The sequence below is a fragment of the Protopterus annectens genome, chromosome 17.part0 (assembly GCF_019279795.1).
Source record: "Protopterus annectens isolate FY-2018-M chromosome 17.part0, PAN1.0, whole genome shotgun sequence".
Classification (NCBI taxonomy): Eukaryota; Metazoa; Chordata; order Ceratodontiformes; family Protopteridae; genus Protopterus; species Protopterus annectens.
This window is the reverse complement of record NC_056751.1, coordinates 692,726,656-692,754,236: the sequence shown is the minus strand read 5'-3', so window position 1 is coordinate 692,754,236 and position 27,581 is coordinate 692,726,656. Positions and strand designations below refer to the sequence as shown.

At 39.0% G+C, this 27,581-nt stretch overlaps 1 protein-coding gene across 1 annotated transcript in view; it reads right to left on the bottom strand.

Moving 5' to 3' along the window:
* Window positions 1-22,613, bottom strand: part of LOC122791498 (excitatory amino acid transporter 2-like) — a 594,255-nt gene extending 571,642 nt beyond the window's left edge. The window contains exons 1-2 of the mRNA XM_044059240.1: window positions 22,484-22,613; window positions 592-744 (exon numbers count right to left, since the gene is read on the bottom strand). Of these exons, the coding sequence (XP_043915175.1) occupies window positions 592-744; window positions 22,484-22,613 (283 nt within the window). The remainder of the gene's footprint in view (window positions 1-591; window positions 745-22,483) is intronic.
* Between the last annotated feature and the right edge of the window lie 4,968 nt (window positions 22,614-27,581).

Genomic DNA, 27,581 nt, shown 5'->3' with positions numbered 1-27,581 from the left:
ACATCTAGTTGATGTCTCCTTACTCAGCATTCCTGAAGTTTTTTTTTTAGGAGAGGATTAAATAATGATTGGATAGAGCATTTGACATTATACGCTATTATCTCCTTATAAAGATTGGCACAGTTATGGTAAAATAATGCTGATTGGCAGTGGTTCAGTAACTATATACAGGACAGAAAGAATACCATAATGGGGGAGTTCTTTTTAACTTTGTTCCTAGCTGATGGAGACATGTTTGGGTCATTATATAATAGCTAAATTCGTCACATCACAGAGGAGTAAAACTCACTGTTGCTTGTTTTAGTGTGCCTTGGGATGAACTCCACAACAGACTAAAATATTCCACTTGTAGTTAGTTTTAATTTTTTCATAACATTTAATGTACAGTCAGATGTGCTAGAAATCACAGAACTGAGATTTTTCAAAAGTTGGCTCTTACCTGTACTGAGATGGTATAGAGATTTTGATGATAGTCTGCGTAACATGTTGGTTATTATGGTTTGGAATATGCTTTCTGACAGTATTAGAGAAACCAAAAATAAAGCATAGTCGAAGGCATTAATAAAAAGTGATTCACTGAAAAAATAATACCTGAAATTAGACTTGATATAATGAGTGGTAAGATAAGCATCTTCAGCATCCGCATAAGGATATCACCTGGGAATGATATTAGCATCACAATGTCAGAATTTAGCCCTGGTATCAGCCGTAACAGGCAGCCAAATAATGCTCCAAAAAGGACTCCTGAAATAAATTAAACAGAATATGTACAGCTAATAATGCAAGAATCAGCTAAATTAAGTGTTAGCACAAACTCAAATGTACATATACTGGCACACCTCCCACAAACATATACATATACCTACACCACCTGCACAAACAGGCTGCATACTTTCACATTTGAAAAAGTGACGTAATTAAAACTCCATTTGAGCAGTTGCCAGCCTTATGGTTAAATCCGACACTTACAAGAAACAAAGCAGGTAATTGCTGTTTTTGAATTATATTTGGGATCAGGCAGAATGTGAAAAGAAGCACAGATAAAGACATTTTGTCATTAGATGGCTTAAATCTTAATTATTCTTAAAGGAATATTCTCAAAGCCAAGTTCCAAGCTGCCACTATGCTCAGAGCACAACTAACAAACATGACAAATTGAGAGTAATTATTCTATAGGATAACTACAGAACTGCTATCATTAAGATGAGGAATTCTTTTTATACTGAAACTGGTTACAGGCATAAAAATAAATATATATAACTTAGCAAGTATGTGTGTTATAAGGTTTGTAGCCAGTTATCATATATCAAACATACATTGAAATAATCACACCAGATTTTTGGTCACACTTGGTGACTACTTGATAAATATCCCTGTTATATTATTAAAATTAATTAAACTTTACCAAAACACACTGGAGCTGCTCTTCATGTACCAGCTATTACAGGGCTGAATTTTTATGAATTTTCGGCTTTATGATTTCGAGATACTGAAATTCGGGATTTCAGTATTTCGAGTTTATGAAGTGAATCCATATATACATATATGGATTTACTTCATTATATCAATGTACCACATTATCACATTTAATTTTGTTGACAACATAACATCAAACATTTACTAACTCAAACTCCCGGAACAGCGAAAATGGCTTCCAGGAATCTAACCAGTTGGCCACAATTGAAAAATTGCAAAACGAACCACACAAAACCCACCAAAATGGGAGCCTTCACCCCTCACACCACCCCAATGTGGGGGGATGTGTCCCCCACACCTGCTACAACTAAATATACCAACTCTGAGATCCCACAAATGTGAGGAAAAGAACAAAGGTCTCCATGGTGGCCTAGTGGTTACATTCCTGGAAGTCATTTTTGCTGTTCCGAAAGTTCAAGTAAGTAACTTTTAATGTTATGGTGTCAACAAAATGAGATTTGATAGCTGTACTTTGCTATAATGAAGCAGACCCATATATATATATATATAGATATATAGATATAAATATATAGATATAGATATAGATACCACACAATTATTTTGTCTCTGTCCTGAAAGGAAGCAAGTGGAACAAATGACATAGCAGGACTTCCCCAGCCAAGAAAAGGTAAATAAAGTATACAAATAGGCAAACAAATAAACCATTCATTACTTGAAAATAAAAAAAAGTTATTTCTCAGACATATAAATTATTAGGTACATTAAATCATTCAAGTATTACATTTAATATACAACATGTACTGGTCACCCTAACATCCATAGAGGTATATGACTAGAGTAAGGTCAACTTTTTGAACATCACAAATTCAATAAAACTTGTTATGTTCTGTAAACCTCAGACCGGGAATGTTTGTTTCAGCATACTACAAAATTCTTGTATAGAGTCCAGGATATAATAATAAAATAATAAAATAATAATAAAAATTATTATTATCATCATCATCATCATCATTCTTGCTAGGGATCAGTTGGCATAATGGTTAAGTTCTTTGCCTCTCACGCGCAAGATGTTATGTTCAATCCTGACCTCTGATCAATGCCTGTTTGGAGGTTACATGCTCTCCTTTTGTCTCTGTGGGGTTCCTCCCACCTCTGAAAAGCATGCTGAATGTTTCCATCTGAGAAACATAGTGTCCTATAGGGGAAGAGTTGTATAGACCAACTGCTTTGGGATATACTGTGGTAATGTGCAATATCCTTAAGACAGAAGAACAAGGATTACAGACTGTGTGCCATGGCAGGGCTAGCCAATATGGCTCAAGATGATTCAATCATGTTGACTAATAGCACCTAAATAACCATGGGTATTTTCTGGCGATAAGTGAGTGGAGGACCAGATCTATGGTGGGAGGGGTGTATGTGCCCCTATTGGCCAGTGTGTGCCTACCATGAAGTCCATTACATGTCATAGTTCTGTTGAGGGAAAGCTGGACATAAAACTAATCAACCTGCCAAACATGAATTAAGAAATGCTCCATTTAATGTACATTCAGTCACTTAGCATGGGATCCAGAGTCTACTACTAGTGAAGAGGAAGACAGGCTAGAAATGGTGTGTGAGGGGTGTCATCAGAATTAGTGACCAGACTCCAGTCTAATGATAGAACAGCATTCATACTCTCAGCATGTGCCCCACAGTAGGGTTGTGATAGTGAAGACAAGAGTAGATTCAGACTGCAGCAGTTGCAGGACCTATTAGATAAAGAAGGACAATGGGTGCTGACAATAGATAACCTGAATACACATAATGGGACAGACGCAACAGGATATGAGGACTACCTAGGTTCACTTTGCCTAAGCTCGTTTGGGTGGAACAACAACAGCAATAAAGAAGGAGAGGCCTGTCTAGACTTCTGTCTGGCAAATCAGCTGCAAGCACTGATCAGAGAAGGGTCTAAGGTCGACAGAGACCAGGCTGAAGACTTGGAAGTTGACTGGAGAGAAAGTACAATAGTTCAAGGAATCACTCAGGGCTTTAGCACCCCAAGAAGAGGAAGAAATAGGTGGAGATGAAGAAGAATGGCAGCACCTCAAACAGCAAGTATGAGGACTACAGAACAGATATGTACCTCGGCCAGGTATGGAAACAAGATATATAAGGAAAGCTGGTGGTGAAATACAGAAGTCCAGGAACTCAAAAGAAAGAAGGTGTTCAGGAAAAAGTGGGAGATAGAAAAGACTGACCAGGCTAGAAAGGAATACTGGTTGGCTAAGAAAGGAGTTACAATGGCAAAGAACAAGGCATCAGCGGCACTCTACCAGTTTCTGAAAAGGGACTCAGTAGATAGCACAAATTATATCAGATTGCAAGGCAAAGACAGAAATGTAAAAAAGATAGTCAGATACGCTTCATAAGGGATGCCAGCAACAACCTGCTCACCAGATGACTGGACATCAAAGACAGATGGAAGGAGTACTTCCAGCAGCTTCTGGATGATGAAAACACAACAAAAGCTGTACTGCCCCAGACACAGCCTACAATGAGGGAAAAGTCCAGCACAGGAGAAGTCAGAACAGTACTAAGGAAAATGTAGTCAGCGAAAGCAGCAGGCTCAACTGAGCTCACAGCAGATATGACAAAGATGATGGGTGAGATAGGAAAGAAATGGCTGCTAGGGTTACTCATAGTAGTGTTGAGTGAAAGGTGTAGGAGAATAAGCATATTTGTGCCAGTGTACTAGAACAAAGGGGGCATCCACAACTGTGTACTAGAACAAAGGGGACATCCACAGCCATGTACTAGAACAAAGGGGACATCCACAGCTGTGTACTAGAACAAAGGGGACATCCACAGCTGTGTACTAGAGCAAAGGGGGCATCCACAGCTGTGTACTAGAACAAAGGGGACATCCACATCTGTGGACAGTACAGAGGTATCCAACTCCTCTCACATTGCATGAAAGTCTTGGAGAGGGTGACTGATAAACGGATATGCAAAATAGCAGAAATTAAGATGGGAGATGAGCAGTTTGATTCAGATCAGGATGCAGCACAAGTGTCCCAATGTTAGCAGTGAGACAGATAGTTGAGAAAAAGCTAGAGATGAGGAAAGAGTCCAAGTGGGCATTCCTAGAGAAAGCATATAACATGGTCCCAAGAAATCTGATTTGGGCAGTCCTGTGGTAGTTCAAAGTCCCAGAAGCACTCATAAAGGTAGTGCAGGCTATATACAAGGATCCAATGACTCAGGTATGAACAGTGTTCAGTCAAAAAGAGGGGTTCCCAGTGGGAGTTGGTGTGGGTTCATCTCTGAGCCCACTGCTGTTCATACTGGTGATGGACTACATTAGCAAACAGGTTAGAGGGGACAGATCAACAAAGTTGCTGTATGGAGATGATGTGGCTTTACAGGCAGACTCTGAGCAAAAACCTCCGCAAAGAATAAGGGAATGGAATGCAAAACTTGAAGAGACATGGGATGAAACTAAGCACAGATAAGACAGTGGTAATAGCAACAATTTGAGGAAATCAGAAGAAGATGAGAACTGAGATAGAAGGGAAGATAGTGGAACAAGTTAACAGCGTCATGTATATTGAGGGGGTAGTTGAGGAGAAGGGAAGTCTGAATGAGGATGTCAAAGTTGGAATCAGAGGGGGTGCACCCAACTGGCATAGAGTGTCAGGGCTAGTATATGACAGAAGAATGTCAAAAAAGCTGAAAAGTAAGGTGTAGAAAATAGTTCTGTGGCCATTGCTACTGTATTGCACAGAAACCAGGGCAGTAAAGGCAGAGCAGATGAGGAAGCTAAAGGTGATGGAAATTAATTGCCTGAGATGGATGGTAGGATGCACACTTTGGGACAGATGAAGAATAAGAACATAAGAACAGAAACCAAAGTAGTTCCAATTGCAAAAAAGATCAAAGAGAACAGATTATGGCAGTTTGGACATGTGCAGAAAAGGAGAACACAAGCTGGTAAAGAAGATTTGGGACATACAGGAAGAACATTAGAGGAAACAAAGGTATCCAGCAAAGAGGTGGATGGATTGTGTGAGAAAAGATTTGTGACAGTCAAGCATGATTGTGAAAGAAGGCAGGAGTGTTGCATTGAATTGAGAGAGATGGCAACAATTAACATGAAACCACAACTCCATGTAAAAAATTGGAAAAAGGGGGATGATGATGATGATGATGATGACTTGGTGGCACAGGAAAATTGACAAATTTATCAGGAAAAAGGCCTACCTTTAGGACTTTCATAACCATCCAGACACTAAAAATAAGCAAAGATTAAATGCAGTTGCCACGGAGAGCAACGTCATATACATCACAAATCTGACAGTATTATTGGCTCAATAGATAAGAAGCACATCTTTGGGCACTTTGCTAATGATCGATGATATTTCAATTTAATGAAGCAGGCTTAATTAGTAAATATCTATATGTGAGAATGATTAGTTATGTATATATTTATTTGCTTTTGTTTACCAGGAAAGTCCAATGGGCTGGTGTGAGCCCATTTTCAGTGGAGCCCCGGGGAGAAAAGCTCCAAAAACAATGTACATAATAAAGAATTTGTTTAGAAAGTTAATAACAGCATATAACAATATACACGATTAATGACATAAGAGTCTGAAGTAACATTGATAATATATGGCTATATGTTATGGAAGACTTGGATGCATAGCAAAGTATTCATCATATCAGACAGATTATAATAATCTACACATACACAATTTTTTTTTCTTTTTAACATGTGAGGCAGGATGAGGCGCACTGTGCTCTAATTAAGGGTGAATACTTAATTAGGGAGAGTAAAGAAGAGTGTGGGTATCTGAGAGATGAATCAAGTCAGGAATCAGGTTACCTCATCAGAACACTAATAGAGTATAATGCTCTCTTTTGAATGTACCTCACCAGACATATGCAGCAGCTGGATAGACCACATGGGTTTCTCACCAAGAAAACACAGGGCCAACAACCATGCCATAATGTACATGGATAGACCAAAAGTCATGTCACTGTAATCTGTATTATATTGAATGAGGTGACTTCTGTCTAGCCTCAAGGCCAGTCTCTGACACCACCACCATGGTGGGAATTGTGCACATTCACAAATCACATATATCTGATGATATCAACAGTGTCTGATTAGTAGAATATGGTAATAACAGTGAAGCACATGCTGGTGTAAAAGGCTCTCTGTAATCAAGCAGGGGTACAAACACACACACCACAGTGAGAACAACCCCCCTACCTGACTAAGTACACAGAATACAGAACTCTGTATTTCAGGCAAGAGCCACAGCTCAAGTCTGATTTGGAGGGTCTTGGACAACATTTTATAGCTGATAACATCAGCAATGTCTGGTGAGGCAAATATGGTAATAACAGCGTCCCACATGCTAGTGTAAAAGGATCTCTGTAATGTTTAGCAAGTACACAAACAGACATACAAACAACTCAAGTTGTCTGCAGTGAGAACAGAACCACCTACCTATCTAAGTATACAGAATACAGAGCTCAGTACTTTACATAAGTGCCATGGCACTAGTCTGATTTTTACAAGGCTGCAGGGCAACTTATAGTGGATGATATCAGCAGTGGATGTTGGAGAAAAGATGTTGGGAAGCCTGCATGAAAAATATGTGTAGGCATGTGCAAGTGTTAGCAAGTGTCAAAATATTATCAATACATGGGATTGGAGTGGTAACTGTAGGATCACACTTATGTTCTTCTGGCTAGACAGACACACATGCACCCCAGTTGACTGCAGTGAAAACAGAAACCAATAGCTATTTAAGTATACAGACTTAGAGCTCAGTACTTTATGCAAGCACTATGACACAAGTTTGACTTTTATAAGTCTGCAGGACAACTTACAGTTAATGACATCAGCAATGGATGTTGGAGAGAAGATGTTCATAGGTTTATAGGTTCATAAGAGGTTACTAAGCTAATGGCCCTAGGGCCTTTATAAGCCTAGCCATGTAAAAACCTGAGTACTCTTATTGGTTATAGTTGGATGGTCATTGCTAGTACAGTGATTTTGTGATCAGCACCAACTACCCCTGTCCATAAAGGACATGGTTGCCACCCTTGAGGTGAATTTACTGTCACCCATCCAGTTGTCAAGGTTGCGCTTGAATATGATCATTGAGGAGCTCTGCTTCACATGCAGGGGGAGCCTATTCCAGAGGAGCAACAATCACTGGGAGATATATCTGTCTCTCCAGCATGTTCTGTTTATGTCACAGGCTAGGTTGAGATCCCTGGAGGAAGTTATTCTTGTCCCATTTGATTTGCAAATGTTCAGCTTTTTTACTAGGACAGGGCCTAAGACTGCTCTGCTGGCCAGGCACAGGTCACCTCTCAGCAGCCTGTATGCTACCGGGTATAGTCACAGGGTTTTCAGTCTTTCCATGTATATCATGTTTTGTAGTCCCTGGATTATCTTGGTCAGATATCTCTGTGGTCTCTCTAGTTGCTGCAGGTGTCTGGTGAGGTACATACAGAAGGGAACATTATACTCAATTAGTGGTCTAAAAGGTATAGAGTACAGTGGAACTATGACCTCCCTGGTCTTGAATGAGATGGCCTTATTTATAAGGTGCACAATGTAGAATGTTTTTCTTACCACTATGGATACATAGTGGTCACATTTTAGATTGATATCAACCTGCTTTCCAAGTGTTACACCACTGAGTTTGAGCTTAGAGGGGTGCTATGCATATCATAATTAGCAGGGGCTACTTTTTTGCCAAAGTGCACAATGAGGCATTTTTTGTGTTAAGATTCAGTCTTTGTGTTTGGCACCAGTAATTTGTCTGTGTCAGCCCTTTCTATAATACATTAACATTGTTGGGGGAATCTTTATGATTGCGCCCAGTTTACAGTCATCTGCAAACTTGGTATGCCCCAGGCCATCTACCTTCTCCTGGACTTCAGAAAAATAGCTTCCAAACAGTAGATGGCCCAGCACAGATCCTTGTGGTACTCCACTGGTAACTTTGACAGTGTGCATTCTGTCAGTAAGCCAGTTAGCTACTCATCTAGTAATGTATGGGTTAATCCCAGATGGGAGAGTTTCTCTATGATACCTGAATGGGGGATTGTATCAAAGGCCACGAATAAATCAAAATATGTGGTATGTACTGTTTTTCCCTCATCCAGGGCTTTGACATTCTCAAAGAAGTCCACCAGGGTTAATAAGCAATATCTACCCTTGACAGAAGCAAACTGGGTCAGGTCAAGAGTTTTGAAGCTTATCTATGTCCTTGTGGATAAGGTCCATGATGATTCTTTCTATATCCTTGCAGATAAGGCAGGTTAGGTGTATGGGTTGATAGTTCCCAGAGACAGTTGATGGATGTATAGGCATGTTCAACTGTGAAGACAGTTCTAGCTCTGCATGTTACTGGATTTATGTGCTTTGCATATCACACATTTGCTATTAGTTTATGTAGTGTAGTTGATATATTTGTGAACAAGTACTGAGAGACCAGGCTTGTCATGCATGGTGGGAGGTAACACATGGCGGTAGTGTATTTGATATATTTGTGAACAAGTACTGATAGACCAGGGTTGCAATGCATGGTGGGAGGCAACACATGGCTGCATTGTAAATATGTCACATATTGTTAGATAGGACTTTCAGATTATGTTTCCACATGTAGTGTCATGGTAAAAAGAGTACATGGACAGTACACAACACTAATACATGCTAATAGTGACTTTGTATAGTGCGGCAAGGAGCAGCAGGTTTGTGCAAAGGTTGGCAAAGTGTTTGCGCCTGTGAGATGCACATTTCCATTACTTTCCCTGCTTATGCATAGTTAACCAGGGTGCAAAAGCAAGCTGCATTGCAGAAATTCTGAGAGTTAGTATCGAATTTATGAAACACACCTGCTGCTTAGCTGACTCTGTGGCAGCAAATGCAAATACATTGACACATTTCTTTTTGAGCCCAAATGATACTGGGTTCAAACACACGTAGCTAATACTTTTAAATAAACAGTAATAATGCATGACATTAATTCTTTATAGTACATGTGTTGCTGTGTGTTGGCATAGCCCAGCAGTTTTAAGAGGCATTACATGGCAGTAACTGCAGCATTGTAAGGCCACTCATTGGAGCTTGGCATTGGTGCACTTTGCATATAGATCCAATTGTGTATCTGTCTTATTTAATTGTGAAGGTTGTCCAAGTCCAGATACCAGAATCATACCTACAAAAATATATTAGACAGTATACCCTCAGGTATACATCTGAAAACACAATAAGGGTGTCTTATCCCTCATACTTATAATTCATACCATCTCCACTATATAAAATGCTACAAATGAGAGTAAATATAGTGGGAAATGGAAAAACAGTAGAAATATGTGGAATAGCCTATATTAGAACCAAGGAGCATGTGAATGGCAGCACTGCACTTACACCTGTTGCCACAAGAATGCTGAAATAACATTTGTATATTTTTCAGTTCATTGCTATAAACTACACTGTCACAGCAGTAAAAATAGGTTGCACACCCTGTACTAGAACCCAGGACCATCTGTATTCCATTCCTAACACTTACACTTGCTACCACAGCACTAATTACTTGACAGTTCCATAATTTCCTATTCATTCTTCAATTTTGTATGTTAACTGCCATGCAGCACCTCATAGCATGTTTGTGTGGTGCCCAACAGAATTAATTGAATGGATCTGTTTTCAATGATTGTCTGCATCCTGTTTGTAGGTGTTGGATGACTTAAGGTATTTGTGAATCTTGATAACCACCACACATTGGCATTGCACAATGGAAAGTAAAGAATGCAACAATGTATCCTTTTTGAGCTTTATACTTTTACAGATGCCCTGTCTGAAGGTGTTCTGTCTGCTTCCTGTGTGTCTCACTAGTCTCGGTCTGTGCAATGCTAAGCATCATGGAAATGAGATAAGCATAGCCAAACCTGACATTGACACATGAAATATTTTTACATTGGTCTGGAGTTGAACTCTCACTCCAATCAACCTTCAGAACACAGTAAGGGTGCCACACAGACAGCTTTGCAGCAGGGAACTGAAATCATTCTGCATACAAGCAACTGCAACATCATCCACAGTACTAAGAAACCACACAACAGATTTGTGTACATGTATTATTTTTGGATCTAGAACACTGAGTGATCATACAACCCTTTATAATTATTGTTTTAAAAAATGCAGCCCTGTCTTACCTCTGTGTTTGTTGCTTATTCTTGTCTTATCTGACCAGTAATCTGTGGCATGCAGTCTTTAAGGCATTCTATATCATTGTCCTTAAAATGTGCAAGGATATTAAATGGCAATAATATACAGTTGTCAACAAATAAAAGGGAAAATTGATGCTAATGAAAAGAACCTGTGAACTGTGTGTTGCTTCCTTAAATTTCCAACCTTGATAAAATTACTTTTATAACCTTTGTAAGTCTAACCTGATACACCCACTGGAGGTAGGGCAGTCTACATTGCTGTTGTGTTTTCCTTTTTCCTACCAGTAATCATTCACATTTGTAATCCATTAGAAACAAACACTGAGGGAGTGCCTGCACTATGTTTACATCTAATACAAGTATTTGGAATTCAACAAATCTAATGAGTCCACACCTCATTTACATATTATACATGCTCACAGCCCTGAATCTGTACCATAAAAAGGCAACTTTGTATCTAGTGAACATGAACGTGAGGAGACTTGCTTATGTGACAAGCACAGAAGAGGTTAATACTTTGGGACATATCTGCACAGAAGACAATTGAAGTTGAGAAGCTATGCTTGCATTTTTCCGCTATATCCTGCAGATACTGAAATGTCATTAAGAAAAATCTGTTTATATATATATATATATATATATATATATATATATATATATATATATATATATATATTAATTGGCATATGCTACTGTTATCTGTATAGGTTCATAGGTTCATACTAGGCTATCTGCCCAAGGGCATTTATAAGCCTAGCCCATAGTTATGTGGCTTTCGCCACCCCTTTAGTTTGAATAAAAACTATGCCTATCATTTTTCTGTGCCTCTGTCAAGCAGTGACACTGAAGTAATCCCTGGGGTATATCTGCAATCTCCCATCCATTGGTCAAGATTCCTCTTGAACAAGGCCAGAGAGGTGCTTTGCCTCACATGTACCGGGATTTTGTTCCACAGCATAGGGAGTCTCTGGGTGATGAATCTGTCCCTCCAGCACGTTCTATTTATAACCGTGTCAAGGTTTAAGTCTCCCGCCCTTGTGGTTCTGAGGGATCTAGATTTTTTGAGGTGAAGCATATTCATCAAATCTGGGTTTGACATGGCCTTATATGTCAGGCACAGGTCACCTCTGAGCAAGCGGTATGAGACTGAATAGAGCTGGAGTTCTTTCAGTCGGGCAGCATAAGACATATTTTTGAGACCCTTTATCCTTTTGTATGCATTACTTAGCAGTGTACTGATGGCATGGACATGTTTGTCAGGGCATTTAACAGGTTTACATGATTGGCAATAGCTTAAAATGGAATGCTCTAAGTTAGATCTGTACACATGTTTCAAGGACAGTTCATTTGATAACACTTTTAGCACGTTCTTTTGGTGGTGGGGGAGCAAAGCTGCATTTCTGTTTTAGCACAAACAAGGATGTGTTGCTATTGTTACTCTCCCTTGATTTGCATCCAGCCTTGCTTTGTGTGTGCAGTTAACATTTTATGACCACATGATTCCTGTTGTTCAGATTTCAAATATTTAAACTGTTTCATGTTTCTCCAGTGGTTAATAGTGAAATCTTACCTTTTCTGCTCTATCTGGGAACAGGAAGTTTTAGTTATGTGATACTTATGTGTATTATCCTTCTGTTGTGTTTTAGGACACCTAGGACTATGGCACCCAGGTGTCTCAATTCCTGAAAACATTCAGTGAGCCTGAGAATCAGATCATTGCAGAAGCTTTTTGGTAACATGGTGCTTTCTGCTTGAGAGGGGACATGGAAATACGTCAGGTAGAACACTAATTTGGCAGCAGGTAGTTGTAGATGTGCATGCAGAAGATGACTACAGCAGGACATATGATCAGCTGCACCATAGAGTCACTGATATTCTCATCTGCATGGAGTAGAGTTGTTGAAGTGGCCTGTGATCAGAAGAGTATCAGGGGGGCTGGTACAGATTCACCACTAACAGCAAATGAAGAGTTCCTGTCCACTGTCAGGGATCCAAACAGCTCTCAGGAAAGTGCAGCACATCTTTGACATTGGTGTTACTGTTTCAGGGACAACAAGTATATCCCAGTAGCAGCCTCCAGGTAGAGTTATGTGTCTCAATTGTTAAACACTGTTGTATAGTAAAATATTTACATCAATAAGTTAGGTCTGTTTAACAAGAAATTGGTTGGGGAATTGTAGATTGCTATAGTTAACAACACATTCTGATTGATTAAACATGGGCTTAGGTTGAACTTGTCAACCACATTTCTGTTGAAAGTATAGTTAATGGACATATAAAAGGATAAATGTTTTACCCCCTGTGTTACTGTTGATTGTAATGATGTTGCTCTTACCTTTTGCTTAACATCCTCCAGAACCATTCAACATAGGGAGCCTACAAGCATCTGCACATGGTAAGCTAAACATTTTTATGTCAGTATAGATGAGCAGTTCAAAGAAATATTTAGTTTGTGATGTTGGTGTCAGAACTGTTGTGTGTATTGCTGTACTGTATGTAATAGTGGCAGCACTGTTTGTTAGCATACAGTATATTGGACTATAACAGTGTAGGTTTTAATTGCTTTCCTGTGTTTGTTGCTTATTAACACAGGTAATCCTGACAGTGGATGTGTGGGACTTCTACCACCTGATGTCAGATTATCAGCAGACTCTGATGATTATGGTGGCCAAACAGAGGCACAGTCAGGGGGATGCAGAGGTTAAATCTGACACTGAGGTTGACATACAGCCATCCCCTGTAATTTCATTGGGCACAGCCAGTAGACATATGCTACTCATTCCAGTGAGTCCTCAGATATTGGACAGGTGGAGGGTGAGACACTCAATCAGGGAAGTGTGGTTACTGAGGTATCAGTGCCTGTTGTCTCTGGCCATAGTCAAAGTATGGCCAAGGTGCCACACAGAAGGGTTGTTGGGGGTGTTCAGAGCAGGACTGTTGTCCATCCTCCAGCTGATCCATTTGTCTCTTCCTATGCCACTCAGTGTAAGTTTAGACCCATCATGGAGGCACAGGTATGTTCCCATAGGCCCTCCAGAGAAATGCTTAGGGTTGTAGATAGGACACAGGCTGACATGCATGACTGCCTGCACCATGTTGCCGAGCAAAAGGATTGGATGAATGGCTCTTTGGAACAGGTAGTGTCTGAGAAGGAATGTCTGCAGGGAGGGAAACAGCACCTTTGTGGGTGTAGGTCAGCTACATCACCTATTGTTGGCCAACATGGCCATGCCCAATCATGGTCCCAAAATGGCAGTATTTCTACTGCTCCATCAGTGGTTAAGTTGTTCACACCCAGATTTGGCAGGCCATGGGTTCGTGGTCTTGGTCATCTGCATGAGGTCAGCTCATCCAGCAGACATCAGTCATGGTCAGGTAGCAGCAGTACATCTGACTATGGGCATGGACTTGCTAGTGCAACTCCTGGCAGAGCCAGTTCTCATGGTCAGCTATGACAATGATGAACTACCACCTCTACCATGCACGGCTCACACATGTCCAACACAGCAAGATGTAGAGCTAGCACAGAGCTTGGCTGTGTTCATGCAGACACTCACATGCCAATTTCACTGGATAGACCAATACAGGAACACATCCAATAGTTACATGGTTCAGCCGTGAAGTTTAAAGATCATTTTGTCTCACTGGACATTTGTTACTTTATACAAATGGATGCCTACTTCTCTTTCTTACTCATATACACTCACCAATCTTTTTTGTAGCCTAGGCTTCCTGCTCTCCATGCAACACCCTGTGCAAGTGATGATAATTGTGCCATATCCCTGTTTTTTATCTTTTGGATTCAGGGATGCATAACATTTGTGCCTGATGCTCCGGGTACATTGTTGACTTAGTGCTTAGTTTAGCTGCATTTCTGATGCTGAATTGGTAATTGTACCTTTGACTTATATTGGTCTTAGAAAGTTAGACAGTTGATAGCATCAATCATTTTTTGCATCAGTATTGTTAATGATCTTGTGAGGGCTGTGAACTCTGAAATTGAAATGAGTCTCATTACTAAGTATAAACGTATGGTACAAAACTGAGGATGTTCAATGACCATCAGTAATTTTGAGAGGTATGACTGTGTCAGTCTTTGATGCCTGAGGCCTATTACTTGACAATGGACGCATATGGGCGGTGCAGTGGTGCAGCAGTTAACGTTGTCACCTCACAGCAAGAAGTTATCTGGTTCAGTTCTCGGCTGGGGTGCCTTCTGTGCAGAGTTTGCATGTTCTCCCTGCGTTCATGTGGGTTTCCTCCGGGTACTCCGGTTTTCTCCCACATTCTAAAGACATGTGTCTGGAGCATTAAGGAACACATGCACTGAATTTTGTAATGCATGTGTGCACGCATAAAGCACCCCCACACACAATACACACACCCACATACACACACACACACACACACACACACACACACACACACACACACACACACACACACACACACACACACACACACACACACACACACACACACACACACACACACATTCAAAAAGAGAAGACACTGATTTTCCCTTTGTTTTCTGTTTGTTCTTGTAATATATTTTCTAAACCTCACAACAAGCTGATTATAGGGGATGCTGCAGTTTAAGTGATTTCAGTTGTTTAATTTTCTTTCCTGGAACACTGACAAGGGATACTATGGTTTGATTTCTTATATGCCCTCCTGTTATCAGAACATAATTACATAACATTCTAGGAAACTGGAAATAAAAAGGGGCTTAAGAAGATTTATTTAAAATAAAGATCTCCTTGTACGAGATGTAATCCTTTAATCAAAATAACTCAGTGTTTTAAACCTACTGCACCTATTTCTAATTCCTCACTCAATGGCCCTTTAAAATATAAATTGCTATAGACAAGGTGAGGGAAAATAGTCAAGTTAGTGTTTTTTGTTAGTTTGTTAGTTTAGATATTTTATCTAAAAAATGGCCACTTCAGTACAATTCTTTCAGCTAAACAGTTTAATAAAAAATAGAAGTGCATAAAGGCATTATGTTACCTTTTGCCCAATTTTCACATATATGGCCTCTAAGCTAGAGATTGCATTCAATGACCCGAGAAACTGTATTAACAGGCTTAATGGCAGAATAATGAAATATTGTTGGTTCTATTCTCATGCTAAGAAAAGTACGGAACAGTTTTTCAGTCGATAAGATAATGAAGCTTTAGTGGAAACTGATATATAGGAAAACAAATAAAGAATACAAAATTACTGAGAAAGAACACAATCTCAATATGTGTATTTACATTTCATTCCACCTATGATGTAAGTCTTACAACAGAAAAGTAGCACTAGCTAGATATTACTTCGTGCATTTGGATGGCACTTAATGGCACATTTCATTTTAAGTAACATCTGCTTGCAACAGCATTTTTATGACACTGAGCAGAGTTCGTTTACACTGCTGACTGATCAAACCATTACTTCTTATGAGTAATGAAATCCGTGCATTTGGTGCAAATATAGAAAAAGATGTATTACATTTTGGCATGCAATAATAGATAGTAGGAAATGGAAGAGAAAAGTATGATTGAAGATACCGAGCCCAGGATTTATAGATGAACATCATCGTTTGCAGTGCACACCTGCGATGGAGTCAGACTCATGCAAACCTTTGTAGTGATTCGTAGTCCAACATTACACTGCAGTGGAGGGAGTCTAAAGGTGTGTGAGAAGATATATGCAAATCACCGAAAAATGATGGGTAAATATAATGCAGTACTAACATAAGGTCCAAATGATATCAGTACTAACATAAGGTCCAAACGATATTAAGATTTATATAATGTGAATTTAATCATGATTCATAGTCATCCCTACAGAAAATTGTCCAGCTCTGTGTGCTTAAATATAAAGGGGCAATGCATACCAAAAAATTAATTTGTACATGCATATGTTTCAACTGCTATGATTTAAACATTATTTCATGACTTAGACCACAGATTTTGCCTTGTTCCTCCTAAATTTTCTTATGAATTTCCTGATAAAGATAGACCTGTTTGAATATATATACTTTATTAAATCACTGAAATAACTCTATGCAAATCTTCCTGATCACTAACTACATATGGTCTCATCATCATCAATGACCCACTTTTTCCCATTTTCTACACCTGGACAGGGTGTTGGGCTCACTGTTGTCATCGCATTGATTCAGTGCCAAACTCCTGCCTCTTTAGACACACATGCCTGACTGTCACAGATCTTCTCTCACACAATGTTTCCTTTTGTCTTCTTCTTGTTTTCTCAGATTTTTATCAGATTGTGTCTTGCTTTTCTGCACATGTGCCTGAACCATCATAATCTGTTCTCTTTGATCTTTTTCACAATTGGAGCTACTTTGGCTTCTGGTCTTATGTCCTCATTCTTCATCTGTGCCACAGTGTGCATCCTACCACCATTCTCAGGCACTTCATTTCCATCACCTCTAACTTCCTCATCTGTTCCACCTGTGTTGCCCAGGATTCTGTGTCATACATTAATACTGGTCACATCACAGTTTTTCACACCTTACTTTTCAGCTTCTTTGTCATTCTTCTGTCATATATCACCCCTGACACTCTGTGTCAGTTGCAGCCCCTCTGATTCTAGTTTTGACCTCTTCATTCAGATTTCCTTTCTCCGCAACCCCTTCATACTTGAAGCTATTAACCTGTCCCACTATCTTCCCTTCTATCTCAGTTCTCAGTTTCTTCTGATTTTCCCAGTTTACTGCCATTACCACTGTCTTATCTCTACTTAGCTTCATCGCACGTGCCTTCAGTTTTGCATTCTGTTCCTCTATCCTTTGCTCAGGTTCTTGCTCAGAATCTGCCTGTAATGTCACATTGTCTGCATACATACCCTTCAATCTGTTTGCTAATGTAGTCCTTTACCAGTATGAACAGCACTGGGCTCAGAGTTAAATCCTGGTGCACACCCACTCCTACTGGGAGCCCCTCTGTGTGACTAAGCACTGTTCGTACTTGAGTCATTATGTCCTTTTACATAATATGCAGTAATTCTAACAATGTTTCCGGGACTTTGAACCACTGTAGTACTACCCAAATCTTGGGACCTTGTCATATGCTTTTTCCAAGTTTAGGAATTCCCAGTTGGACTCTCTCCTCATCTCTAGCTTCTTCTCATCTGTCTCTCTCACTGCAAACATCAGGGCAGTTGTGCTGCATCCTGATCTGAATCCAAACTGCTCATCTCCAGTTTCTACTACTCTAAGTATCCATTTAACATTCACCATCTCCAGAATTTTTATGCAATGTGATAGGAGTCTGATACCTATGTACTGCCCACAGTTGTGGATGTCCCCTTTGTTCTTGTACACTGGCATGAGTATGTTTATTTTCCAGTCATCTAGGATACGCCTTTCCCTCCATACTGCTATGAGTTTCCTCAGTAGGCATTTCTCCCCCATCTCACCCAGAATCTTTATCATATCTGCTATGACCTCATCTGAGACTGATCTTTCCCTGACTTCATCTTCCTTAGTGCTGTTCTTACTTTTTCTAGAGTGGGCTCCTCTTCTTCTCTCATTGTAGTCTGTTTCTGAAGCAAGTGCAGCTTCTGTGGGATTTTCTTCATTCAGAAGCTGCTGGACGTACTCCTTCCATCTGCCTTTGATGTCCTGTGGACTGGTGAGTAGGTTGTTGCTTACATCCCTTATCAAGGGTGTTTGACTATTTTATTTTTCTTTATGTCTTTGTCTTGTAACTGATATTGTTTCTTTGTGCCACCTACTGAGTCATTTTCCAGATGTTGGTAGAGTGCTTCCAATTCCCTGTTCTTTGCTATTGCAAACTCTTTCCTAGTATCTTTGTTAGCCAGCCAGTATTCCTTCCTAGCCTGGTCTGTCTTTTCTATCTCCCACTTTTTTCCTGCATACCATCTTTCTATAATGGTTTCCTGAACTTCTGCATTTCTCCACCAGCTTTCCTTATGTACCTTATTTCCATACCTGGCTCAGCCACATATCTGATCTACAGTCCTCACATATGCTGTTTTGAGGCACTAACATTCTTTTACAACTCCACCTATTTCTTCTTCTTCTTATGGTGCTAGAGTGCTGAGCAATTCCTTGAACTGTTGTACTTTATTTCCAGTCAACTTCCAGATCTTCAGCCTGTTTTCTGTTGACCTTAGAGCTTTCTCTGACCATTGCCTGCAGCTGTTGTGACAACAAGTGGTTTATGCTGGGGCATACTTTTTCAATGGGGATGACTTTGCAATCATTGATCTTACCCCAGTGCTGTTTCCTTACTAGGTCTTACCCCAGTGCTGTTTCCTTACTAGGAGAAAGTCTCACATGCTGTTCTGTCTTTCCTGATATGCGTTTTCAAGTCAACCAATATCAATAACACTTCATGTTGTCCTGCTTTATCTAGTTGGTGCTATAACTGCTGTCTGAATGCACTCTTTTCCTCACTATCACAGCTCTGCTGTGAGACATAGGCTGAGATTATGAATATTGCCCTATCATCACAATTTCCATACCATATCTAGCCTGTCCTCCTTCTGAGTAGTACACTGAGTGTAGCAATTCTTAGTTCATTTATGCCAGATTGTTTGGTTTTACAGCCAGAAGCCTTCTTTGGCCCTCTTCAAACACAGTTTGGATCAATGGATGGGGAATCACAAATTCACACCTGGGGTAGTGCCTATGTCTCTTATGGACAGGCGCAATCTGCAAGACAATCAGTGCACAGACATAAATCCATTCCATCCCTCTTGGCCCTAGGGGCCATATATTGAGTAAAATTGGATTATATTTGCTAAGCTTGTAAAGGCCCTTATGCCATTAGCCTAGCAATCTTCTATGAATCTATGAACCTATCATTGAGTGCAATGCCCCCTTTGATATATACCTCACCAGGCACATCCAGCAATTAAAACAACTACAGAGGTTCATCACTAAAAGAATGCCTTCCATAACTACTGATCCAGGCATCAAGCCATAATACATGCATGTGTTGCTTTGCCTATTTATTGCATTTTCTTATATAAATTTAAAAAATGTTATGCACTTTTATTCAGCACATTTAACCCACAGTTGTTCAGTATTTCTGTTCTGCGATCATTTGTTTGTTGTTTAAATGTATTCTAGTCCAAGTATTCTCACAATGTGAAGAAATAATGACAGCACATATTGTGAGGTCTTATTAATAATCTCTGTTTATCTGTTTATCTGTATTATCTATTTGTACCTATAAGGTAAGATGCTAGAATATTCCCAGAATTACATGTCCTAAGCTGTCTGACACACAGCTAGCATAGGCATCTTACAGATGTTAATAGACTAAAACAGAACATGCCACAATTATACATGGAGACAAACCAGCATAGCCCTGCTCCAGAGCGTTGCCCTGCAAAAACTCACATAATGTGTACCTACATAATGTGCAGAGGGCATATTATATTAAGTGCCATTACTGCCTCCATAGGGTCATAGGTGGGCACTGGGATAATGATCACTGAGGCCTTTATAAGTCTACCTTTACAACTCGAAGCTTTGACAAGCTCCAGTACCCTTGATATTGTAAGTGAGGGCTTGGGAGATGAAACAACATGGGGAACCAGAAATTCACCCCTGATTTGGCACCTTTGTATCTAATCATCACAGGCAGCCTGCAAACAGTTCATCGGCCAAGTCCATGCTTCCTCCCTCCAGAGATAACAGTAGCATAGGGGAATATGGTGCCTTTTAGGTACACAAATAGATGTGATCTGGCTCGATGCCTGGATCAGTAGTTATGGGAGGTAAGGCAGATCTAGAAACAGGCAGCATCATGTATGCTGGCATGAACCCTAGGGAGTTTTCCCTAGGCCCTTCTCCCTGTGCTACCTTCATCTCTGGAGGGTGGAAGGAACCATGATGAATGGTCAGCTGAAGATGTGTCCATCCTTTTCTGTATGGCATTCTGTATGGCAGTCATCCTACATACCCAGCCAGGTGATTATTCCAAGATTTAGCCTCCTCCAGAAGGACCTTTCCTTCTGTCACAGGCACACCCAGCTTCCTTACCAGCTTCATCAGATCCTCGAGACTGTAACCATCAGATGCTTGAGACAGTAACCATCAGATGCTAGAGACAGTAGTCAAACTTGGGTTAGCAAGACTGTTTTCAGGGCTTTATCCCTTCATGTCAATGGGTTGATTCCCATAGGTCTCTCTTAATACATTCAGACCAAAAAACTGAATTCCACTTCATATCAACATGCTGTCAATGTAAATATCTATTGCTTTTTCTTAGATTCATTGGTTCAGCATAACAGGAGGATCTGGCTATGCTCTGAAACACACTGCATAGGAAAAGACTCATGTTCAATACAGTAAATGTAATTGCAGCCCTCAATTTATGAAAGCATCTGGAGATATGGAAATTATTCTTTAAGGATAACCAGCTGTTCCAGAACACCAGCTTCTCAATACACAATAACTCACAAATCCTTAAAGGGAAGTTTGCAAGCAGTATTGCCAGACAGGATAGGAATTACAGGGAAAAGAAGCATTTCTTTACTTTGTCATAATTGTTGTAGTCTGCCATGAAAGTTTGGAGAGGATCTCCTTCAAGCTGTGAAGAAAATGTCTAAACTAAGGTGGTTTGCTCCCATCCCTATGGGCTGGTGATCATCAGCAATGTAAACTATGAAGTCCTACTCCTGGGTCATAGGTTCATAGGTTTATACTAGACTAACAACCATCAGGGTCTTTGTGAGCTTAGGCATGCAATTCAACCCAATTGTGTCCCCATGCAACATGAGCATCTGCTTGGAGGGTATGGTAGTTAGGAGGTTGCTAAAGGCTTAGTGGGGGGATATACGTTAATTAGGGAATATCTACTGTCAGCCTCTGTCTATTAGAGATGTAGGGGTCAGAACAGGGGTGAATTTTCAATTTTCTGCACTTCTACCTCCTGCTTCACTTCTTTTCATTCTAGCTAACCTTTCACCATATATTTTCTATATCCCACATAATTTCCTGGTTATACTACAGACCTCTATCCCTCATAGATTGGATTATGAGTAGGTCACTGACATTAACCAATTTATTATGTGGCTGAGATATGGATGCCAAGAAATTTATCTCAAGAGCAAAGCTCGAGAGACAATAGCTATGTTGACAACATTCTTTCATTAAATCTGATACACATTAAATGCTGCAATGTGCTCGGTGCTGTCATATCCAGTGCTATCACTAACTGGGAAAAACAGTTTGTTACACAAAGATTAGTCTGTTCCTCTTGTTTGATGACAGTTCACTCTTTTGTAGAGCTCTAACAAGGGAAGGATGAAGTGGACAGCTGCCCCGAGCACAGGCTATTTGCAGGTGTTAACGGTAGGTGCTGATGGTGTGAGAGTGTAGTGCCAATATTGCTTTACGAAAACCAATAGTGCAGTTGAAGTCATGGTGTAAGAAACAACTTGCTACTGTTTCAGCAGTTACTGAAGTTAAGGAGGCACCAAACTGCACAGGGAGCTAGATGGCTTAGTTATAGCTCTGTATATACAAAGCAGGGGATATTGCATAGCAGAGTTTGCCCCCTCTTGCAAAAATGCTTATTTTCACAAATTTGTAGTTTACTGATGTTTAGCTAAGAGGTGGCTGGTAACTTAACTTGATGATTTGTGTTCTTTAATCTGAGACAGAGACAGACAGATATAAAAAAAGATACAAGAAACAAGAAAATAGAAAAAAGTATGACAGATTTTATCAATCCATTTCTCAACCAGATGGAAAAAAGATAAATAAATTTGTTACTAAATGTTTAAAATTACTAGGATGCGCTTTCTTACTTACCAAGAACTGTTAACAGCAAAAGCAGGTGATGTCTCAGCCAATTGCATCGATTGGAGCAGCAAGGCTTTGGCAGTCGCTCAAGGCTCAGTTGGCTTCTGTCCAGAATATTAATGTCCACTTGGTTGGTCATCTTTGGGCTGTTACATAAAAAAATCCTGTTATTAGCTTAATGAAAAGTGAGTAGTATATATGCTGATGATCTATCTTTGTCTTATATCAGTCCCTGAAAACGTCTTAAAACTTTCCAACCTCATTTTCCTTCTATGACTGCAGGAAGACAAGCAAATAAAATTTATGTTATTCATTTAAGACTATTTTAAAAGAAAGGCCACATGGTTTTCTTTAAAAATCAATATTTTGTACTCCAAATGTGTGTGTGTGTGTGTGTGTGTGTGTGTGTGTGTGTGTGTGTGTGTGTGTGTGTGTGTGTGTGAATTTTTGCTTGCCTGACACTCAGAACAAACTTTGCTTTAAATATTTACATCTGTTATACTTCCAGTATAAGTTGTAGAGTTATTGATTTAAATTTCATAGTTTTCCCTTTTATCATATATGAGATACACACAACAGATCCATTTTCAGATTAGTGTATACATTTAAAAATGTGTGGTATCAACTTGAGTACTGCAACACAAGAGATGAAAATAATTCAGATTTCCAGTTAAACTTTTTTTTTATTGTTATTGTTTAGTATGGTAAAACGAACACTGGTGAACTCACCACGAGAGGTTTATACTTCAGGAACAAATAGCACTTCCTCCACTTGAAAATATAAAAAACCTTTATTCCAGGGAACAGAACAAGATGAGCGCTTTCACGTACACAAACGTACGCTTCTTCAGATCTAATACAAGTTAAAATCACCTTGTTTAAATACATTTCAAATCAATTAATTAAGATAATTAAATTCATCAATTAAATAATTAAACATTGAATCACCAGATTCCTGACTAAACGTCTGTATTATCAGCTGCACTTAATTAATATACGACAGATCAGGAACTATACCCAAGACCTCTGTATTAAATACAATTAAATAAAATACAATGGTATAAAATCACTAAAATATATGGAAAATAAGAAAATGTTAGAATCTATAAGCATGTAGAGTGTAACCTGACTATAATAGCAGGAAAACATTCAATATATATAGTATATACTCTAACAATAAAATAAAATAATCTACATCATGAAAAAATATATATACACATATAGACAAATGAGTGTATATTAATTATATATTTGCAGAATAACACATAAATCAAAAACATTTCATCTTCTAGACTTAAGGACAGGTTTAAGGGAAACATATTGGTTAATACCAGGGGGTTGATGAGCCCTGAGCTTGAGTATCCATTCTAGCTCTATGTTTTCAAGCAAATTCATATGGTCACCTCCTCTTTCATTATAAATTACAACCTGTAGTACCCTAAACCTGAATGTGTGATTCCCATGGGCGATAATGTGCTTCGCTAAAGCGTTCAATTCTTTCTTATGTTTCATATCATACACATGATTATAGATCCTGTTTTTCAGTTTCCTTTTAGTTAACCCTACATAAAAAGCCGGGCAGACCTCACAAGTAGCTAGGTATATAAGGCTCTCAGTATCACAGGTGGCATAAAACTTAGGGGTAAAAGTATACTTCAAAGACGGATGAATAAAAACTTGTTCATTAGTAATGTATTTGCACATATTGCAGTGCTTACATGGGTATGTCCCTTCCTTGTCCACCCTTCTCAAGATCACTCTATCATGTAGTCTAGGGTTGTGACATAAAATTCTTTTAAGATTCCTACTATTCCTGTAGGCGAAACTTGGAGTATTTCCTACCAATTTCAAGGTCTGTTCATCTATGGTTAGTATTTTCCAGTTGTTCTGAATAATATTTCTCACTGCTTTATTATCATTTGCATATGTAATGGTGAGTCTTATTCTCTCTCTTGAAATACTGAATACTTTATTCGGACAGCTTCTCTCAAAAGATGAGCACTGTTGTCCAAATATTTCAGTTCTAATTCTTCTAACCATTTTTCTGTCATAACCCCTTTCTATAAATAGTCTCTCCATCAGATCTATCTGTTCTAATTTTAAAGATTCATCCCTACATATCTTACTCAATCTAATGAATTGACTTTTGACTATTCCTGGAAACACATGCCTGGGATGCATGCTATCAAAACTTAATAATGTGTTTTTCCAGCAAGTCTTCCTGTGAAGGGTAGACACTAACCTACCATCCTGAATGCTTAAACTCACATCTAGAAAACTAATCTCTACATAAGAGGCCTCCATGGTAAACCTCAAAAATTCTGTAGTGCTTTCTAGATATCTCAGGAACAATTCAAACTCTTCCCTTGTCCCGTCCCACACAATAAGGATATCATCTACAAACCTCTTATAAACTATAATTTTCTCATACAACCCATTACTAAAAAGAAATTCTTTTTCCCAGTGGTAAACTACCAAATTGGCATATGTGTTGGCACACGATGTGCCCATTGCCACTCCCCATTTCTGATGGTATAAGGTGTACCTAAACGAGAAGACATTATATGATAATACTAAGTCCAGTAACTGACCGACAAGTAACTGTTTGTCATTACTGAAACCACCATGTGTTTGAATAAGTTCCCTAACCGCCTGGATACCTGTTTCGTTAGGAATACAGGTAAAAAGATTCTTGACATCGAGAGTGATTAACAGGTGAGTTCCTTCTATTAAATCAACCTCTATTTGTTCTAATGATTCCAAGAGCTGATAAGTATCTTTCAATATGGATGGAATATTACTGACTAAAGGTCTTAATGTTTTTTCTAAAAAGATGGATATATTTTCAGTCGCCCACCCATCTCCTGACACAATGGGTCGCATGGGGGGAGGATGAACACCCTTATGCATTTTAGGCAATCCTTTTATAATAGGGACTAAAACATGTTCCTTATGAAAAAATTCATAAACTTCTTTGGTAACTTGCTTGCACATTAACATATCATAGAGAACATCTTCTATAGTTTTGTGAATATCATTCAAAATGACTCTATTAATCACTCGATATGTGCTTTCATCACTAAGCATATTTAACATACTGCTAATATACTCATCAGTGTCAAACAGAACGATGCCGCCCCCTTTATCTGCTGGTCTGATGGTCAACATATTAGCCTCTGATAGATATTTCAAGGAGCTTCTCTCATTACTATTCATATTAAAAAACAAACATTTTTTCTTTCCATTGTAAAAATATTCATACAAATCCTTTTCGCATGATTTCAGAAAACATTCAACATGTGTAGGTAAAGAAGGTGAAAAAACACTTCTACATCTAAATAGCTCAAGCTCACCACGTGATTCTAGCTCAGATGAACATTTGTTATTGAAATAAAGTTTAAGTGCTACAGTTCTTCCAAACATCCTCACGTCAATAAGAAGTTCATGTAAGCAGCTACCTTGTGAGGGTATAAACGTCAGCCCTCTGTTAAGCAGATCTGTATCAGACTGAGAAAGCACTAACCTGGATAAATTAAAATACAGACTGTCTACTGTCTCCGATGATGCCTCTGTTGGAACCTTTCCTCTGAGTGTTTCCTCTTCCTCTGATCCCAGCTGCTCGAGCTGTTATTGTTTAGTCTTTTAGTTAAGTCCAACTTCTTGACTCAAGGACTGCACCACACCCACCCTGTTTGTCAGCAACCGTTTCCTTAATTTATTCCCAATTCTTATTTATTACTTCAGTACTGCTGTTTAGGCATCTTAGTGTCTGTTGCCCCCTTTTCTTCTTTTGCTTTTATACTTTCCCAACATAAGCATCATTTCTAGTGAATATGTTTTTTTTTTTTGCATTATTTGGCCAAATTGTTTAAATTTTAAGTCGATTGTCAGACCTTCCAATGAAGAGTCTGAATTTACTTCAATTTACTTATTTGCTAACTGGATAGGTATGCTGGTCTACTGATCCTTTAGATAAAACCTGGGCTTATTAAGCAAGGAGAATGCAATATGAGATAAAGTTACTACACTGAATATGGCATAACAAAAACAGAGACGTAAACAATATAGTTGGTACAGCAGTCAGAGTACAATAGTGAGAACACTAGCATTTCCTAAGAACAATGGAATATCCTAAGTGTATGACTTAATTAATTAGTACAAGAATACAAATTAATTCATACACCATGTGGTGTGCAAAGTCAGGTGCAATACAACAATTTAATCTGCCAGTAGGATTAAGCTATGTATCATGATGGTATAGTTATGAAACTGAGTTCTTTTGAAGGTCATGGAAGCATCTGCAAGTGCTTTCAAATTTGTAAGGGGTCATTTAATGCCTTATAAAGCCCCCCCCCAATGTTTGCTGATTTCTAATTTCTTTAACTATTCTATTCCAAGTCACCAAATGGCATGGACATGTTTTGAGAAGATAATTTCATCTATAAGAGATTTTAACCACCGACTACACGTGGAAATCTGTTCACCGTTTAGGATCAAGAGTGAAAGGCTTTGTAAAATTGATTATTCCTTCCCTCCGGGCAGGCATCACTCAGGATCGAAAACCCAAGAGGTCCACACCTATTTTTCTGGATCTATAAGAGATTTGAATAGAGGTGAAAAGTTTTCTTCCTTTTTGCTACACATGGAGTAGTTTTGTTCTCTTAGTGAAAACTTCTTTCTCACGGGGGCAGTGGTCAGTATCCAAGCTTCAACATTTTAAACAAGGTGTTACTAAGCAGACAAGTAGCACAGAGAGAAAGAAAGACAAGTAGGCAGCAAATAACATTTAGAACATCACTGTGATGCTTTTCAGACAGGCAATATAAAAAATGTACAAATCTTTATTTCAATATGTGTTGTATCTGAGTGAAGGAATAGCAGATGCAATCTATACTCAAGTTTAGGTAAAATTACATTTCTAACTATAGGAGATAACAAATGAGAGATTCTGCAGCAGAGCTTGAGTTGAGAAAGTATCTTAGTGGTAATTTTGTCAGTGTGAGAAGTGAAAATTGGCTAAGGCCCTATAGTAAGTCTTAGATTACTTTTGTTGAGTGACATTTGGGGTGGTGTTATTAAACTGTCTGAAAGTATTAGAGGTTGTACA